This window comes from Brachyistius frenatus, unplaced genomic scaffold (genome assembly GCF_029030835.1).
Source record: "Brachyistius frenatus isolate BFR_SWC_R1_liver_20210118 unplaced genomic scaffold, ASM2903083v1 Contig_15, whole genome shotgun sequence".
In the NCBI taxonomy this organism is placed as follows: Eukaryota; Metazoa; Chordata; class Actinopteri; family Embiotocidae; genus Brachyistius; species Brachyistius frenatus.
Genome location: NW_027210614.1, coordinates 5,172,455 through 5,192,719, shown reverse-complemented (window position 1 = coordinate 5,192,719; position 20,265 = coordinate 5,172,455). Strand labels below are relative to the sequence as shown.

Sequence of the window (20,265 nt, the reverse complement as noted above, 5' to 3'; positions counted from 1 at the left end):
ATTTTTAAATCTGCAAAATTCAACAACAAAAAAAGTCCAAAGTTGGAAAACATTAAATCTTTTTTACCCATTTGTTCAATTTTAAGATTAACTTCTTTTTTTAAATCCAGTTCCTTCAAACACATGTGCTCTTCTCTTTTTCTTTTCTTATATCAGACTTCCTGGGTCGGACAGAGGTTCCCGTGGCAACCATAAAGAAAGAGTTGGAGAACAAGGGACCTGTAACACGTCGTCTTCTGCTGCACGAGGTTCCTACAGGGGAAGTGTGGGTGCGCCTCGACTTGCAGCTCTTTGGCAACAAATAGCCCCATAGGATGAACTGAAATAAGAGACTGTGTCCCTGACAGAGACAACCAAATAGGAACAACTAACCAAATAAGAAAAACTGCTTGTTTTCACGCAAACAATCTAGGATGGTTCTTTCCACTTGCATGAAATGGACTCCTATGGAGACACCCATATCAAAAAGACCCCTCTGAACTCAGTTTCACACATCGCGCCTTAATACATTTTATGTTAACCAGCACTAATAATACCTCTTCTGATGTCATCCAATCCTCCAGTAGGGATTGGTGACATCAACTGAAGCTACCAATAGGAGTTAGAGCTCTTTTTTTTTCCTCGTGATGACATCAGATGGAAAGAGATGCATGATTGGTGGCGCAGTTTGCACCTGCACAATATTTACACTCTGATGGAGCTAAAAGATAGAAACACAGCTTACGCAGTGGAGACACAGTGTGTCACAAAGCTGAATCTGGATCTTCAGTAATAAATTACAACCTTCAGATGAATATTAGAAAAGGACAAAGACTGCTTAGACGTAAATAATCCCAGAACTGCTAAAGCAATAAAACTGTAAGTGCTCTCCTCTAGACTCTCACCACTCTGTATCTCTGGTTTTAAATATTCACACTTTGCCTGGTTTGCCCTACCTAGATCATTTAATGAGTTGACATTATACTCGTGTTTTATTTTAATTGTCAAGCTATGTACATGACTGTTGGTCTGCGAGAGACTCGGCTGACCTGCTTTTTGGCCGTCACGATCATGTCAGGCCTCCTTGTTGTCTTCTCACAGTGACGTTAAAGGCATCAGAAACAATAGATGGCAGATGATGGACAGCAACATGAAGTGCATCCGACAAGCTGGAGAAGAAGTTTTAGTCTGGAGTCAGTTTTACCACTGTAGACAGACGATCTCAGGATGTGGTGTTTCTGAGTTGAGTCTGAGTCACTGTCGCAACACTGAACTCTCATTGTATTGCTGTGCGTGTGCGAGTCCAAATCTTTGAAGTATAGAGGTGTAAAGATTCACAAACAGTTAAGATACAGATACATACAAATATCATAAGCTGAGGGATTTTGATGTTTCAAATTTACAGTTAATGTAAGTCCTTCCTGATGTCTGTTAAAATGTCAGTGTCTGAACTCATTTGATTTCATTGTGATGAAGGTGGGCTTAACAATGGTCTTATTCACGTTTTCTGTGCAAAATTGGCCAAGTAATTTCAAGCGAGAGTGTACAAAATAGTTAGGGTGATAAAAGCTGTATTGACGAACGTGTCCTGCTACACCTTGAGATTTCTCTTCGAGCCAAGTAAGCTGTTTCTGCCTTACCTTTTGGTGAAGAGGATTTTGAGGATGTCAACTTTTTGAGGTTTAAGATTGCCAGTTTGTCAGCAATAATTAACAGTATTTCTCACCTGAAGTTTTGCTCTTTACTCTTTCACTCTGCCAGACCTATTGTCGTTCTCTAGCTCGTGCCTCACTGACAACAATATTGTCCATCTCTGTTGCCTCAAAAAGTTGCCCTTTAGAAACCTCCTCCATAAAAACTTTACAAGGATACGGGACGTAAACGATGTACAGTACTATTGTAGGTTAACTTTCTGGTGTCTTCTGCCTTTTTTTTTACTCTTTTGTCCTTTGTGTCCAGTTTCTAACTCGGAGAGCCTGCTGGTCCTCTGATATAAACTAAAAAGTTTTGTATTTATTTTGTAATTTATGCGAGTGACTATCCAAAGGTTTGGAGCACCTTCACTCTGTCATCTTGGATAATCATTTGGTATTCACTGGGTTTATTTTGAACGTGTGTTAGGTCAACTATTAAAACTTGTTGATACTGTTTTGAACGCTAGCCCGATATCTTAGATGATTCTCTGATTGAGTTTTACTGTAAGTAGACTAGGTCACTAGTCGTTCTTTTAGGCCTGCTGTTTTGTGCTTTTGATTCGTCACATTCAATCAACAACAGTTTATTTTTAAGGGGTTTTTTGTAGAAAATGTGTAAAGAGACTGGACTACCTTACTTGTCTGTATAGGGGTGTTAAAGCTTGTCTTTTGTTTCACTTTTTTATTTTCCACAGCCTTCTGCATTGACTGCTGCTGTGCAGAGTTTATGGCCTCTCTAACCCAGACTGTCTGTTCACGGCCGATCAGCCTGGAGTCTGTAACCTGCTGTCTGTACTCACTTTGGCCTCTACATGGCATCTCTGAATCAGGGTTTCTTAAGGCAAATTAAAGACATTAAAGTGAACAAACTGTCACAATTATTTGCTGGTTGAAGAAAAAGGACATTTAACACAGTAAACTTTCAGAGCATGACCTCAAGCAGCAGTGCATAAGTTATCACTGCTTGAAACACACTGCCTCGGGCTTTGTACACCATTACAGCACCATGTTACTATTATCAGCCACAGAAATCAGACTATGATTTTCAAGTATGGTAGTTTGTAAGGAAGATGTTTTTTTGTTTTTTTTTAATTCAGCCCAGCATGTAATGCACCTCTCAGTCCACTAGAGGGGAGTATGTCAGGCTGACAGTTGGCCTCGCTTCAGCGTGAAAAGTAAACGCATCTCATGACAGGGGTCAGGGATTAAAGGCTCGACTTTGACCAGGGTTCACGTACATGAGAAAGAAGTCTTTTCCTAATGCTAAGCATGAGGTTTTGTTTTTTCTGAATGTAACCACGTTTTTTTTCTCCCCCGAAATCTAACCTTGTGGTTTTTCTCATTTAGGCGAGGCCAAACCGTGACACTGTCCTCTACTGGACTGGCTGTTGTATTACACACTATGGCAAGAAACTGAGCAGTTTTATATAACTACATTACAAACATAGGCATGTGCCTGGTTTTGTCTCGACTTTTGTAAAATACAGTAAATATTTAGCTCGAAATATCATAAAACCAAGAAAATCTCATGGTGAAAAAACAAGAGATATTTTATTATGATCAGTTTTGTCTATATTTTACTGGTTTCTGTTGGTGTCCAGCCCCAGAGTCAGTGGAGTTCAGAGTGGAGTTGTCAGTGCGCACCAATAGACCTCATTAAGTCCTTCTTCACCCTCCACTAGCTCTGTGACCACAGAAGCAACAGTCATTATGTAACCACCCTGAGTGGCCCTGCGAAGGGCTGACAGCAACACACAGCTGCGTAACTGAGTCGACAAAGTCAGCTGAACTCAGCCTTCTGTAGCAGTGTGCTGCTGTGGTACCAATGGATTTATTGCAGTGGGGGATGTGTTGATTTACTGTAAATGACGGCAGCAAATATCTTTTACATTTCATTAAAAACAAACGTGTCAAGGGTGCAGCTGAAACACAGCAGGAGTTCTCTTGATAATGAGGGAAAAATGACTTAACAAATGACACTTTTGAGAGTGACCATCTTACTGTAAAACTGTGGTGGGTTTCTGAAAATTGTCATGTCAAATTTTAAATTGGCTGATTTGAAAAGAACCTGTTTCCAACCTGAAGTTCTTTCAAACATGAGCAGGACATCGAAAGCAAATCCAGTCGCAGTATATAAACTGGCCAGTCCACATCCATCCATCCATTATCTATACCCGCTTTATCCTGAACAAGGTCACGGGGGGGCTGAATCCTATCCCAGCTCACTTTGGGCGAAGGCAGGATACACCCTGGACAGGTCGCCAGTCTATCACAGGACCAACACATAGTGACAGACGGAAACAAAGACCTGTCTTTCCCACCTAATGAATCACCAATTAACCTGACATGCATGTCTTTGGACGGAAGCCGGAGTACCCGGAGAGAACCCATGCAGGCAGAGGGAGAACATGCAAACTCCACGCAGAAAGGCCCCTGGCCCGGGATCGAACTGAGGCAACAGTGTTAACCACTGCACCGCGGTGCCGCCAAGATGTTACTGTCAAAAAGATGTCACACCTAAAATCAACCATTCATCATTGGGTCCCTAGCAGGAGCAGTTATCATCTGAGTGCAGCTCCACTGAGCTGTTTTAGCATTTTTCAGCACATTGTCCCAACACGTTTTGGTTTACTCTTTCTGTTTATCATGTCGGCTGTTTTCAGCAAAATAAACTCATGTAAACCCAACATACACAACCCGTCCAAAGATGAATGACAAGCAGAGTCTGGCTAGCTGAGGAGCATTGTGCTGCATTTAACAGCTAAAGAGTCGGGTAATCGATTCAGGAGGTGGTTGAGACCAAAAACAGAGCTAAAAGACAAGAGACTATTGGACTCCTTCCCGCCAATAGGCCAGAAACACGACTCCAAATGACCGATAATGATGCTTTGTAAATAAACAAATGCCTGCTAACATGTTTGTCACATCAACTTAAAAATAGATGATGTTAGTGTTTACGAGATGTTTCCGCTGCCCATGAGGACTATGGTCATTTTATTATTGCCGTTCTTAATTGATGTGTCAACAGCTAAATCAAAGGGTGACCCTGTGGGATTTTATCCTCACGAAAAAATAGTACAAAAATGGCAAAGAGGAGCCAAAGCGAGAGAGGGAAACAGTTCTTGTGAGTTGTGAGTGAGATAAAGTATGAAAGAAAAGTGCAGTACAGCAGAAGACGACAGTAGTTCAGAGGCAGGACGAGAAAAACAGAGACAGAGGGGAATAAACATATGGACACAGAAAGAGAGTACGGGGAGAGAGAGAGAGAGTGTGACATGTGCAAAGAGGATGAGTCTGAGAGGCCCTCAGTTCCACTTGACTTAGTCATGGGAATGATTTGATTATCACCACATGAACAGCTGTGTTATGTAACTTACACACATACACACATATAGACACAAAGAGAACTCAAAAATAATGAGAGGTCTGCGTTGTGGCCAAAATCCTACACCGAGTGAAGGTGGCCTGAAGCAACAGAGACAAGAGAGTAAAAGAGAAAGTCCACACGAGAGGAAACCTACAGATACAGTCAGTCGCGTCTCTTCCTGTTACACAAACATGTGAGGTTAAAAAATAAAACGCTCTTTTAAAAACGCATTGAGCTCTGTTGCTATATTCAGTACAGAAAATAAAACTCTTCTCCGTGGTGAAATGATTCAGGTGCCTCACTTGTTGGCCTGAATGATGAACCCAAAAATGAGTCCATCACCTGACTCTTCAGTTCCTCTCCACTCTGCAAAGCTTGAGCATCTTTCATCTCCTTGTTTTGATTTTCCAGTCTGTGGTGGGCTGTGTTAATCCAACTTTGATCAGTTTTGGTAAGAAACGCTAAACACTGCAAAATGAAGTTGTACATATTCTTCCCATCATTGCGGAGCATTTAGCAGCTGCTGAGGTGGACGTTTCTCAAGACACAAAATTGACTTATGACCTTTTTTTTTTTTTTTTACATTTCATTGTATATATGAGTTATGGGAGAGGATGGCCACTGTCACAGATAATGTTATAAATTTGATTATTTCAAATCAAGGGGCAGCTTGCTGCGTTGCAGTTCCTGTTAACCATCATGCAGTGGCTCAATGCATCATATTTATGAATTTTTCATGGCCTTTACATGCAAAAACCTTATCTGCAAAACTACATCGATGTGACATAAATATAGTGCAGTAAAAGTACATAGCGTGACTCTCAGATGGAGTAGATGTACGAGTAGTCAACTTTACCTAAAATTGTAATTAAAGGATAAAGCTGGCGTTAATCTTTTTCTTATATCAAATTTCATCATAAGAGCAAATCTAATAATAAATTGATTTCGCTTATTGTTCATTGTTGTCTGAAATTAGAAACGCATCACTGTGACACTGCAATAAACATCAGCACTGCTTATTTTGACTCAGTCCCACATACATCTGTTGCTATAGACGCTGTCAAGCTGATTTTTCCCGCCAGTTCCCGTGCTCACCTGCGTCTCAGCCCATCACCATGCTGCGTATTTAGTTCTGCTTCCCCTCCTTTCATTTGCCCGATCTTCACGTTTGCTCCGCTTCGTGAGCCCATTGTTGTTTCCAGTTAATGACCCTCGTCGTGTGTGACTATTTGCCTTCCACCTGAAACCTGCGGACCTACACGAGTAAAGATGTCAATTGGCTTCAACTTCCGCCTCCTGCGCGCGGTGCGCAGACTGCACAGCTCCTCTCCGTGACTGTCCGTTCAGTTTGACTCGACTGCATTCTTAAATTGATCAATAAATATTAATTGCGTTCATCTATAATGAAGCTGACCCTGTTTTAGTTCGCTGATGGTCCTGCGATGAGACGAGTTTGCCCACAATGACCTGAGGCTTCACCCTCCGCCATACATATTGAAGTGAAAGTACCAGAGGTCCTCAGCATGCAGTGTTGTGGAGACCCCACGCGCCCCCCTTGGCATCAGAAACACAGCAGCCCTGTCCGCCCCTGTTTCAGAGATGACCGATAACAACTCACAGAACACGCAGCGGAGTCAAAAGAGTTAATATTTCATCACTCTGAGCAGGAGGTGCAGAAATAGATGCATAATGGATGGTAAGTGGATTGTGTTCTGTATTCTGTAAGCAGAACAATGTTTTGGTATGTTTTGTTTTTTTAATTCGCTGGTGATAAAGGTGTCAATCATTTTATTTCCCACTCAGTGAGATATTTGCATGTTTTCAATCATTGTTATCTTAATTCGATTTTATAATGCTCTCAAACATATGGTAGCAGGTTGGTTCATTATTTAGGTTTATTTATATCTGCTGGGATAATGACTTATTAATTTCTCCTTTATTCTCTTATATAGTAACCCTCTCAGTGTAGAGGCTTGAGAAGGAACATTGTTTTCTACTTTTGTCTCATTCCCAAGACGCAATAAAGACCTTAACAACCATGAAGGAATTACTTTTAATGTTGTCTCCAGTAATTGTGCAGAGCGTTGAGCTCTCAGAGCCACCGTAGAGCCAGAAAGCTGAAATGTGCTGAGATGTCAGATTGTGCAGAACAAAGTTCATTCAATATCACAATTACAATTCCCTTGAGTAATATTAGGTTTTGTAGAAACAGTTTATTGCTGATCATCCCAATAAACTTCACAGTAACACGTTTGTGATGTTGGTCGGTCCGTGCTTTGCTCCAGGCAGAAATATCTCAACAACTATTGGATGGATTTGAAACGTTCATGGTTCCCAGATGATGAATCCTAATGGTGATCCCCTGCTATTACTCTAGTGCCACTGTGAGGAGGACCTTTATGGGTTTTGGTTTTGGTAGAAAATATCACACCACGGCATTCCACGTGTTTTACACCACAGACTGTATATAAAAGTGGAAGTAGCTTCCCGGGTCTGAAAACTGAGCCCGATGCGGAAGTGCCTTAAACTGCAATTCCATCGAGTGCCGCTAGGGGCTGACTCCAAAAAAGGCTAGACTCCCATTTAACTTCTCTCATGAAATACAAAGTTAATAAATTTTTTCCACAAGTCATTATGGTGTGGTTCGCTAAAGTCTCTACTGATTAGTTTTCAGGTGGTCCACCTGAAAATAATCCCATCGTTAATCCGACGTTAGGCCTCTCAGAGAGGTATGTTAGGGACCTGTTTGATTGACAGGCCTGTGGTGCAGTAAGGTTTCTGGTATTGGTGGGTGCGGTGTAGTGTCCTTGGAGATCGAGTCAGATCCACGAATCACTCATCCCCAGCTCGTCCAAATGATCATTTCTGGCTCCAAAACAACAAGATGGCGACGGCCAAAATTCAAACTCGTTGGTTGCTGCATCGTTTCTGTCAAATCCCAGAATGGACAAATCAAACACTGGCTCTAAAAAGGCCTTTTGCATTTTTTTGCAACCCCCATGGACTCTTGGATGGTAAGGGGTGTTCAGTTGGTTGCAGTTTGCAACCTTAACAATAGATGCTACCAAATTCTACGTTGAAATGTCGAGCTCAGGTCAGCAGGGACTGACAGCATCTAAATAGAGGATGTGGGCCTTTTGAAATGCTTTCAGCAGCATCAAGGAGCAACGTAGCTTTCATGTTATCGGTGGGCGCGGGCATGCGACGAAAAAATTAGTAGAGTACTGACAGCTTAAACACACCTTCATGATTAAAAAGGCGTGTTGCACCGGTGCTGCAGCAGCGTAACAGCAGACTCGAGTTGGGCTGCCTGAAAATGTATCTTAATCTTTTTTTTTTTCCAGACATTGAAGTGTTTTGCTGTTAGCTAGATGCACAACCTCCTGTCTGTTACTTTCATCATATTCAGAGCTAACAGGGTGAATGGCAGTGACACACTCTACCTAAAAGCAAAGTTTTATCGCACAGTTTTGAGGACACCTTTGCATGTTTTGTTTTTTCCATATACCTGTTGAGAGTTGCTGCCCTGGATAACTCTGTCAGCCCCCGACCAGAGGCAGGAGGGTTTTTCAAGCTTTTCCCGTTGCATAACATCAGCACAAAAATAACCTGCCAAGATGACAGGTTGGCTGATTAAATTTTCATAAACGTTATCTGATATAATGTTATTTTTAGAAAGTTGTTGATTTAGCTCTAAAACATCAGTCCCATGCTGCCATTAAATTCAGTCAAGCACACACACGCACAGATACTGTACATGCAGACATATGCAGGGTCGTACCAAAACAAACAGCAGCAGCTATATAATCTGTGTGTCACCACTGAGAAGGTGAATTTCCGGCTGAATGAATTTTCAGCACAATACTCTATCTCTCTTTTTCTCTAATTCATTGCTATTCATTGTCACCTCTGTCTTTAATAAAAGGTGTGCTGTTAATTGTTTTAGTTTTAATGCCTATAAAAGGTTAAAGGTCAACTTCAGTGTGACACCATAATGTTCTGTGAAAACACTTTTCTGTAAATTAATAAACACAATAACCACAACAACTCGGGAACAGAATGGCAGAACATGACCATATTTCACAAGAAAAGGTTTTATATTATAAAAATAAAAATTGTGTATATATATATATATATATTACTGTTACGTGTTGAACATTTAAAATGACAGGTTACAGGTACGTGTTTGTCTGATATTTTACATGGTAAATTTACATATGGGCATGTGTGTTTTTTCATCATTACACATGAAATCTGCTAAAAGTTGTCTGTTTGCTCTCTTGCCACAGTGTTGCTCTCTCCCTCCTTCCTTCAGTCTTCCTCTCTCCTCCCTCTGCTGAACGCCTCGCGTGAAAGACGGAGAGAAAGCAGGAGGGGAGAGGCAGCGAGTCCGCATTTACAACCGTGCATGCGTGTGACTGTGTGTTGTTAGTGTGAGTGAGAGAGAGAGAGAGGGGAAGAACAGGCAGAGTCAGAGAGAAGGGGGATGCATACGTTTGTCAGAGAGAGAGAGGAGGGAGATTCGGCCGACCTGTCGGGGTCTCTCATGTCACATTTCTGCCCTCAGGGGTTGACCTTTGTTTCCCTGTCTGGAAAATAATGTGGAAAAACTCAAATGGAATATCGGAAAACTGCGATCTGGAAAACATTCGGAGCAGTGTACCTCCTCCTGCTGCTGCGTCTGCATCAAAGACAGAAGAACTGAGGGGACGACAGGAGAATGACTGACGTCTTTAATTTGTATCTACATAAGAAAGTGAAGAGGAGAAGGAGGCCTGTCTGACAACTGTGGGAGGACAGAGAGGATTTATACATATAATTGTACAGTGAATGTTCTTTTGGTTTTCTTTGAGTGAAAGAGAAAGAGCAGAGAGGAGATAACAGGAAAGGAGAGGAAAGGGGAGGAGAGAGTAGAGCACAGAGAGTAGAGGAGTACAGAGCAGAGGAGGAGGAGGAGGAAGGAACGAAGAAGAGAAGAAGAGGAGGAAGGAGAGGAGTATACGCACTCCAAATGGGATCTTGGCTTTAATGAAATGTAAGTATCAACATTTTATTTACATTTGGCTAGAGCTGCACATGATGCTGCTGCTGTTGTCTGATAATCCTGCTCTTTAGATTAGATTAGATTTGACTTTATTAATCCCACAGTGGGGAAATTTACTCGTCACAGCAGCAAAGAAAAGACAAAAAAAGGTGTACACAATAAGAAAAAATGTACATCATGTTGATGTGAAGTGTTGCATGCTACAGGAAGTCTCCACTCTCTCTTTCTTTGTGCTGGATGACTTTGTTTTCCTCCACATATTATTCTCTCTTCCTCTCCACTGCCCTCACTTTCTCTTGCTCTAATTCTCTGTCTTATTTAATTTTTTTCTCACCCTGTATCCACACATGCTCTCGTCTCTCCCCAGGTGCTGTCAGATAGTAACGGTGTAGTGGGAGAAGGTGAAGGAAAGGCCAGTGTCACATTAGATTGTCTGTAGCAGACACACACAGAGGGAGAAATACGCTTAAAGTGTGATGAACGTGATGTGGAGGATATCCGTGTGTGTGTGTGTGTGTGTGTGTGTGTGTGTGTGTGTGTGTGTGTGTGTGTGTGTGTGTGTGTGTGTGTGTGTGTGTGTGTGTGTGTGTGTGTGTGTGTTGTGCACAATGTGAGCAAAGCTCAAACAGTCATAGGAACTATAGTTTTCTCAACCAACATGGAGAAAAACAAAGAGCTATTGTGCCACAAGAGAATTTGGGCCAGACAGCACAGACACAGAAAAGAGAAGTGATCGGTGTCTGTGACAGACAAATGGACGGAATAGTACTTTGCTCTGACTCGGCATGCAGGATCTAGATTTTGATTATTTCAACGAAAAACAAAACTATACGACCTAGGCAATATGCACCCAGAGAGATGTTTGCATGCTAACTTATTATTCGTCTCTGCTCCAGTGCAATGATCCATTCAGTGCTGTATGTAGTTTGAATAATATGCAAAAGAATAGTATGACACTGTCTGAAATATTTGGGTTTCTTGCCAAGTATTAGGTAAGATTGATACCACACTCATGCCTCTGCAGTGAATATGAACCTACAGCCAGCAGCCTAGTTATGTTATCTTAGCCTAAAGACTGACCGCAGGAGGAAACAGATAGAAACTCATACCTGCCCCTTTAAATCTTACTATTTAACAAGTGTTTAATTTATACAAGTAAAATCCATATTTAGCTGTTTTACATGGGAGTAATGTGCTGGATTATTTCTTGGCAATGACCAGTTTTCTGGAAGCCAGCGTAGACTCCAGGGAGTTACTTGTACCAATCCCAGTCTGGTCCCATTGGCACATTACACACTTTAAAAGCACAAATTGCTGTTTTCAAACTTTTCCTCTTTTTGCCATATAAAATAAAGAAATGAGAATTCTGTATTGGTGCTCTTCAGACGAGCTAGCAGGAAGATGTTTAACTTTAGACAGACCCCAGAAAGCTCTTTATCTTAAGCTAAGATAACTGGCTGACGACTGTAGTTTCAGAATTGACAAACTCGAGAGTGGAACCGATCTCTTCATCTAACTCTCAGCAAGAAAATGAATATGTGCATTTCCAAAAGTTTCCTCTCCAGTCAGATAGATGTAGAGATAAAATCCTCACATGTAGTCGTGTCATCACCAGTGTAAACTGTTCTGGTTGCCTAGACAATTGGACAGAGTTTAAGTGGCTGTAATGAGCTGGCTGCAGGCCAAATATTTATGAGGTGTCAAACGCCTTTCTAGCACCGACTCAAACACGCCAACAATTTGCATAGACTCACGATGGAGACACAGATGTGACACACATGTGCCGAGGTGTCGCGCTGGCGCTTTATCATGCATCAATTGATATGATTCAGCCACTGAACACAGTACCTTCACTGCGTACCCACGACCCCTATAGTAGCTACGCCTTTACGTGTAAATGTGTACTTTGTCGAGCTGTAGCAAACGCTACACCTTATATAATACACCTTATATAATACACCCTATATAATACACCTTATATAATACACCTTATATAATACACCCTATATAATACCCCTATAATAATATCATTGCACTGTTCATCTCATTTCATTTCATAGCACCGGACACTTTTTTCCATTCATCCCAAACTGTATTTATTCATTTTAATTTAATTGTATTTGTTTTTTTGTGTATATAGTCTGTGTGTGTGTATTTATTAATTGCTCTTATTTTTTTTCTAAAATAATAAATCTTATTTCTTATATCTTATACGTATTTGTAAATGTGTTCATACTGTGTGCACTTTTAAGGTTTTCTTTGCTGCTGCGACTACCGCATTTCCCCACTGTGGAATAAATAAAGTCAAATCTAATCTGATCTAATCTAATGTGCAGGTACACCACAGTTTACAGTGATGGATAATTCATGAGTGCGTTTAAGCACGTTGTTCTGAGTGCAAATCATATTTGATGCGTTGCTGCAAATGCCTGCACACCTTACCTCGAGCTTAAGGCAGGCTATATCAAGAAACCTAATTCTTCCGATAAGTCAGGTGTGCACGCGTCTAGGCATTTGCTGCAGCACACCAATGACATTACATGTGCATGCAGTGCTGTTGTTGGTCTGTATGAGTTTGTCTGCCTCACCAGCGCCTACTTAAGCACGTCATCAATCGACACACGTGGCGTGGGTGTCCCGTTGGCGCTTTATGCTGCGTTCAAATGAGGTCGTATTTACCGTGTACCAAGAAGAGTCCGTATGAACAGCCCCCTCCTGTGGTACCCACGACACATTTTCTATAAACCTGGAGTCCATGCGTCGTGACGTTGTTCCCTCGTTTACGGAAACGGCAGAAGCCGCGGAAGTTCATTTTTCATTGGATGTAACTTTAGTCACGTAGAGATTGTCTTCGTAACTTAGATAATAGCCTACGTCTGAGGAAAATGTTGATTATTTTTTTTTTTCTCCAAACGGCCTCATCATTTCCCTGCGGGCCTTTGCATTTCCTGCATTACGTCATCCCGCTGTTAGCTTGCTAAATTGCTAGCCTCTGTGGCTTCTAGACGGCCTCCGTGTTGCCGTTGCCTAGCAACAATGTTCTTTAGAACTCAACCATGTTGTGACCACGAGCTCACGAGCTCCATTTGAACGCAGCATTAGTTCACGTGAATTTAGGGCGCGTGTGCGTAACAGAACGCCACACCTGCCTGCGCGTGTCACGTCATTGGCGTCCTGCAGCAATCGCCAACATGCCCCGCACCCTTCACTTCAAATTTACCGTGAGAATTAGCTTTCTTGACGCAGCGCACCGTAAAATGTCTAGGTAAGGCGTGTTGGTGTTGGCACGCAGCACAACACCTGCCTGCACATCTAATGTCACGCGCGGCAGCAAACACCTAACTTAGAATTGACTGAAGGCTATAATCAAGAAAGCTCCTTGTGTTTTCACCACAGTTCTGCTACGGGGCATAATGAGGTGTGGATGCTTGCTCCTGTGCAGCGCGCAGCCGCCGTGCAATAAGTCTACCTCTTTTGGAGATATGATATAGCCGACCATGACTTCTAGGTTAGGTGTGTAGGCGTTGCAGTAGCGAATCAAATATGACTTGCCTTGACAACAGGGTGCCTACACGCACGCATAAATGATCTATCTAAAATAAATAATGCTATTAAATATCCTGAACTATAAATTATTTGCAATGGGACAATGACATGCTTTTTGCTCCAACACACGGTAACCCAAATAGCCGAATCCAAAGAAAGAAAGAGAGGGTAAGTGGGAGAGTGGGAGACAGAAGGGCAGTCACGTCCCGAAGCATTTACACACAACATCACAAAATGACCCTGACAGTCAGTGAATTTAGAAGTGCTCGGAGGTTGTGTTGTTTGTGGCTGTGTTATGTTGCATTACAATGTAAAGTAATTTGTTGTTGTGTTGTTCCCTCGTGCACTTGCCGTGAATTTGCACTGCTTTTTGACTGTTTAGTTAGTTTTGTAACATAATTACAGGCCCGAGGTGCATTTCTATGCTAATGAATGAATACGGATGGGACACGGAGGCATCATGCTGGACACGTGTTTAGAGATGTGACAGATAAAATGCAGATTCGTGCTCCACTGTGTTCCCGGTTTTGCTGAACAGGTCAAGAGTGCTGCACTTTTCCAGTTGAAACCATCCACAGAAATGAGGGCAGTTTGGTGTTCTCTGAGAGCATCATCCATTTTTCATGTCTTCGAGTTTAAACTTCTGCCATGTCTTTGTAGCTTCACAGCATGAGCATACAACACTTAGGTTTTGTCATTTTTCTATTTCTACACAGCTTAAGGCTGGAATGAAGACTTCTCTGTTCATTGTTTTTATGATGTGATAGCTTTACTACTGTTTGGTATGAAAGCTGCTCTGGCTTCATGACGTGATTTGGCCTGTTTCCAATCATTAATAAAGAGTTTTAATGGGGTGAGTGCTCAGTGAGTACATATTAACATGTAATGAGATGTGTTCAAAATTGTCAACTGGGGAAATCCACACATCTATGAAATTAAAAAAGTTCTATACAAATTTGGAAGAAGAGCTCTGAAAGACAGACAGTACTACAAGTCTTACCGAGGGGCTTTGCACATTTTCAGTGTAATTAGAGAGTCGGGCTTCAAGCACAGTTTAAAATAGACAACAGATATTTCTTCATTCCAGTGTTGCAATTTTGCAGATGAAGAGAATAAAACTAAGTCAGCACACAGATTTTAATTTCTCTTTTAAAATGCTTAAAGAAGACTGTAAATGTGTTGATAGTATAAACACTCTTATCTTAGGCTGTACTGTAACTATAAGTGGTGGTTGTTAATTAGCATTATCTTCTTTAAGAAGAGAGAGCTTTTATTAGCTTGACAAGCTGATGTAGACAAGTTTATATTTGGAGCATAAAAACTCAGTCAGTCGAACCACATCACGCATCAACACTCTTTACAAATGAACATGGAATAACAAACACAACATCAAAATAAATATATTTGGGCTAATAAGCTTTGAAAACAAAGCAAAATCAGTACAAGCAAAGACTGATTTGACCTCAATGTTAAATTTGAAGCGGTAACATTTTTATTTAGCAGGTAAAAAGCAAAGATAAAAGAAGTGTCACAGTTTTATGTAGCAGAAATAAAATTGTCTGGGGTGGGAGGACTTGTTAATCATCTTGTCACCTCAGATTTATTGCATGGAGCCAATAATTTCAGTGTTTTTACCATCTTCCATGATCATCATGCCAAAACCCTCAAACCATGTTTGAAATATTTGAATGCTGCAGCATAAAGAAATGTTCAGATCTCTGCCCAACATTTAATTACAATTTCTAAATCTAAATATTTAATCCTCGTGTCTAAACCACAGACTATATGTAACATTTTTAGTAGACACACATCACTGTATAGATTCTACAGCTATTAGTCTGGGTGTTGCAAACTAGTATAGGTATAAACTCTGATGTGTGACATTGTTTGATGCTGTATATGTGTTCATTAAAAATAAGCACATAACATTTCCAGGTCCATTATAAATGACCAATGTCATATTTTCAGCTCAATACAGCTAAATGACTTAATTGCAAGAAAATGACACATCAGTGTTGCTTTGCCAAAATCTAGAGCAGACAATATGTCAGTTAACGGCTGGTCTACAGCATCATGTCTGTGTGTTTACTTGCAATGCCAGAAAAATATTGATGTGAATGGTTGTACCTGTAAGTTAACAGCAACATTGATAGAGATTTGTTGGCACCTAGTGGTTGAATAAGTAATACCTTTTTAGAACCCACTTCACACTTGCTCTTCTGTTTTGTGTGTCACTGTTTGGGAAAGCCTTCTGGGAATTAGCCTGGCTTTTCATGCTATCCATTTTTTATCGTACGACCTCAAACAACAATACAGCATCGTTTATTTATCTATGTACTATTTTGTGTGACAAATACATGTGCTGAAACCTTTTTTTCTCCCTCCGTCCTGAGTTCCTTTTACTTCCAGACACCCTCCCAAGTTTATGACCTCTGCACCAAATTGTGTGTGGTTATGCTTGTGTGTGCAGTGCTGATACTAGAGCGTACACAAGTGCGTGAAAGTGAGTGTGAATACTTGCTTTACTTGTTTGTTTGTCAAAGGTAGAATATTTTAGCAGTTGAGTTTTTCTGAGGTATGAATGCCTCGTTGTTTTTCTTTAAAACGCTGCAGAAAAACTGCTCAGGTATGTTGATAATGACAGTGAAAATCGGGAGAGAAGTATAGATTAATGGGTAAGGCGCCATAGTTTCCAAAGTACTCTATAATTAACTCCAATTTGTCAGTTTAATTGCTCTCCTTGTTTCCATAACAGGCATGTTCAGATAAACAGAAAAGATTGGTGATATATTTTCTACAAGAGCATCTTACAGCACCTTTAAAAATGGTTTAAAGTTGTGTATCACTTCAGTGAGCACAGTCCAACACCAACTGAGAGCTTAAAAAAAAAAACTGGATAAGGTTCATATACTGCAAGATTTTTTTTTTTTTTTAAAGTTCATCTTTATTGTAAACTAGTTTGAGTTTTAGATAAGAACGGTGACTTTAGCATTATGTGTACAAAAACCTGAATGTACACTCGGATGCTACTTATAATGATTAGAAATTAACTTCAATCAGTCAAACTCAATCTGAACACAAAGCTACAGTAAGTGTCTGCATGCTGTTACAGTGATAATGGCTGGGATGGCTTAGTTTCTCTCTAAATATGTATTATTTAAAGTATGATATATCAATAACATCTGTCACTTGCTTCTCACCCTTCTCCTTTTCTTTCTGCCTCTCCTCTACTTTTCTCTTTCTCTCCTCCAGTACTTCTTCCTCTATCATTTCACCCAGAAAAAAACTACAGTCTAGATGAGTCATGAGGAACTGAGCTGACCTCTGCAGGACATTATAATATTCTCAACTCACTGTGAAATCATGAGCGCTCCAACGACAGGAAGTCCAAATATGGAGGTGAAGGTGGGGTCCCAGGAGATGGCATTGCTTAGCAACATACTGGCTGCTTACACCTTCATTGCAGGTACAGTAGGACCAATCAGAAAAACTGCCATGTGTGACTGTGTGATCAGATAGACCCTAACGTGTTTCCCCAGAAAACACGCTGTGGTACTTTTGGTTACAAACAATGTACCTATATTTTCTCTGGAAAGCAAAACAGGAAGTAAACAGTTTAGGAGAAGCTGAAGGTCGCAAATCAGCAACAAGTAAAGATGTTTCTAGTAGTGAGAGTTGAGCAGGGAACATGTAGCAGAGAGATGGCTGTCCTGTCTTAAAGAAAGTCAAGTCAGATCAGGTGTGGAGATAAGAGGGTGGAAAGTTGTAGACAGGTGAGGGACGTCTGAAACAACAGGACATGCAAAGAGCAGAGAAAGAACTGGGTGCAGAAGTAGAGAAGAGGATGAAGAAGCAGCTGCTATATTTAACCATGGTAAACATTTTAGTTGCTCATAAACTTTTAATTTAAATTGAATCCTCTCTCTCTCACAGACCAACCCGAGAGGACAGCATTGGTATTTCTCGGTGGCGTGTGTGTTGGCCTTCTCGCCACTCTCTGCGCCATCGTCTTCCAGATACACTGTCGAGCAGACTGCCGTTATGGCAACAGTAACAACCCTCAGCATCGCCACAGAAACAGACATCATCAGCGTCGGCATCACAGCTGTCCCCACCATGAGACCGGTGACAGCAACCCGGACCAGACCGCTGTTGTTGCCTCTGGAGGGACGGGGCCCGCTGGCGACAGCGAGTCAGAGGAGTGGGATGAGACGTCGGACCTCTCAGCACGGAGACGCAGGCGCTTCGAGAGAGCTCTGCTGAACGCCACAATGTTCACATCAGCTGAGGGTATCTCTCGCACAGAGACACACACACACGACTCGCCACACATATCCAGACCAAGATCCATATTAGTAGCAGATAAATTACAAACACTTAAACAGACATCACAATATACAGCAAGCTGGGTTTTTTTTGTTTATTTTTAATGAAGTCCGATAATCTGGATAAACCACAAACCTCCCTGTAAAATACATTTTTGTGTGTTTTAGGTGATCTTATCCTTTACACCTGTCAGAGTCACAGTGCAGTAACATGTTTTAAAGCATAAAACTACTAAGTCAGACTCATTTACTGAATAATAAAACTCAGAGGTGGAAAGTGATCAAGTCAAATACTCAAGTACTGTACTTAGTGTACTTTACATAAGTGAAAGATCTTAATACTTCTGTCACTGCTGGCCAAGTGCAATCAGTTTCCATGTTTCCCTGGACTGTATATATTTTAGATATATTTGATAATGTCTTCAGGTACTGTAGTGATGGAAAAGAGTCTGCAAACAGAGCAGAACATTGCAGAGCAATTACAAGTTTGATATGTCAGTGAAGAATATATCTCAGTCTTTGTGTCAAAAGTTTAATTCAGGTGTTTAAAAGATTAAATAAAATCACTGCGAGAGGCACTTTTAAGGTATGATTTTCTGACAATTTTTTATCAAAAGCTAAATCACCATCTGCAATTATATGTTATTTTATGTGTCAGGATACCTTTATACAGATGCTCGCTCCCTGTCTGATTATCTCTGTGCACAACTGTCAGACATACTCATACACACATGCTCCCAAAATAGAATAATAAATAGAATAGAAATTTGAAGGTTATGTGAATAGACAGCGTATGAGTGTGTTCCAACCTTTCTGTGTGTGTGTGTGTGTGTGTGTGTGTGTGTGTGTGTGTGTGTGTGTGTGTGTGTGTGTGTGTGTGTGTGTGTGTGTGTGTGTGTGTGTGTGTGTGTGTGTGTGTGTGTGTGTGTGTGTGTGTGTGTGGTCAGAGCTGGATCGAGCCCAGAGGCTAGAAGAGCGGGAAAGGATTCTCCGAGAGATCTGGATGAACGGACAACCAGACATCAGTACAGTCACCCAAAGCCTCAACAGATATTACTGACACAAAAGTAAAAGGGGAAACAGACAGACTGAAAGAAAACCGAAGGACGTGAAGATATACAGGAAGACAAACGGATGAAAAATGACCAAATTGGTATACAAGTGAACAATCTCTGTATGAACTGAACAATGAACGCCCATCAGCTCACTGACTCAATGTATTGACAGTTTTCACTGCACCAAAGAGACTCTTATCAAACTGTCACTGTCAGCACTGTCTGCAGGAGTCCCTCCACTGTGTCAACAAGGACAACACATGAGCTGTGAGGTCTCAGCCCTCCAGTACAGGATGACAATGGCTTGTTTGGAGGAAGAAAATCCTGAAAAGCCAACTAGTAAAGGCACAAAGTGACTTATGGAGCAATGCTGCCATCTGCTGCAGACACATCATACTTTCTGCAATAATAACATGACTGGATTTTTCAAGTTTTTTCATTTGTAACAGGTGCTTGGGAGAAGTGTTCAAATAATATTAATACTGTGTTAAATAATGTGCTCTTCTCAGCTCCCCTTTATTTGTTTGTAAACTTGCTGTAATCATGGTGAGTAATGGAAGCTCTTTGTGACATGAAAGGCAATAGAAGAGAAAAGGAGTGAAATGGAGAGAGATAAGTTTCTTTCTAAGGTGCACATGCAGAGATGAAGGTACACACACTGGTGCTTTTACCGCTGCTGTTATAAATCTCCTATTAAACAATTGCACTAATAACTGGAACACATTATAGTAATGGCATCAACGATAGCCCGATCGATCTGTAGGTTGAATTTCTATCAGCTTGTGGGTTTTGTTGTTGGGACAAGGGCTCATCATGTGTGAGAAGATCAGGATGTGGTCTGTGGTAAATGAGTTGAAAATGCTCATGAACTTCCAGGATTTTGTAAAAGCTGTTTTCACATATTATTCAGTAAATTCCCCAAATTTAAAACTTCTAAATTGTGGTTGATATTTCTTCAAGAGTATTTGACTGTCTCAGGGTGTGTCACACATGCATCTCCTCCTCTAAAAGGAAATAGTCATCACGGTCTGCAGGAGCTCGGGACAGGCAGCAGAGGGTGATGTGTGCAACAGTATTAATGTACAATATTGAATTCTACCAAATGCAACAACACAATGGAACAATGCAGCCCCTTTCAGGACTGGAGTGAAGCATCCACACAAGATCTACACTTTAAAGTGAAGGACAGGCACATAGTGGACAGTGAAGTGGTGCCAAAAATCGGAGCAGCACTGGGCAAACAGTTTGTACAAAA

The 20,265-nt window shown here is 41.1% G+C and overlaps 2 protein-coding genes across 3 annotated transcripts in view; both read left to right on the top strand.

Annotated features, from left to right (window-relative positions):
- The window catches only part of itsn2b (intersectin 2b), a 33,612-nt gene extending 31,055 nt beyond the window's left edge, over window positions 1-2,557 (top strand). For both annotated transcript variants that reach the window (XM_069693749.1, XM_069693748.1), the window contains one exon: window positions 157-2,557. In XM_069693749.1, the coding sequence (XP_069549850.1) occupies window positions 157-305 (149 nt within the window). In that variant the 3' untranslated portion in view covers window positions 306-2,557. The remainder of the gene's footprint in view (window positions 1-156) is intronic.
- Window positions 2,558-9,483: 6,926 nt separating this feature from the next.
- On the top strand, window positions 9,484-20,059 carry eva1a (eva-1 homolog A (C. elegans)). Its single transcript, XM_069693397.1, has 4 exons — window positions 9,484-10,075; window positions 16,883-17,096; window positions 17,564-17,920; window positions 18,903-20,059. Exons 2-4 carry the CDS (start codon window positions 16,994-16,996, stop codon window positions 19,013-19,015), a joined length of 573 nt encoding a protein of 190 aa, XP_069549498.1. The 5' UTR covers window positions 9,484-10,075; window positions 16,883-16,993; the 3' UTR covers window positions 19,016-20,059.
- The last annotated feature ends 206 nt before the right edge of the window (window positions 20,060-20,265 follow it).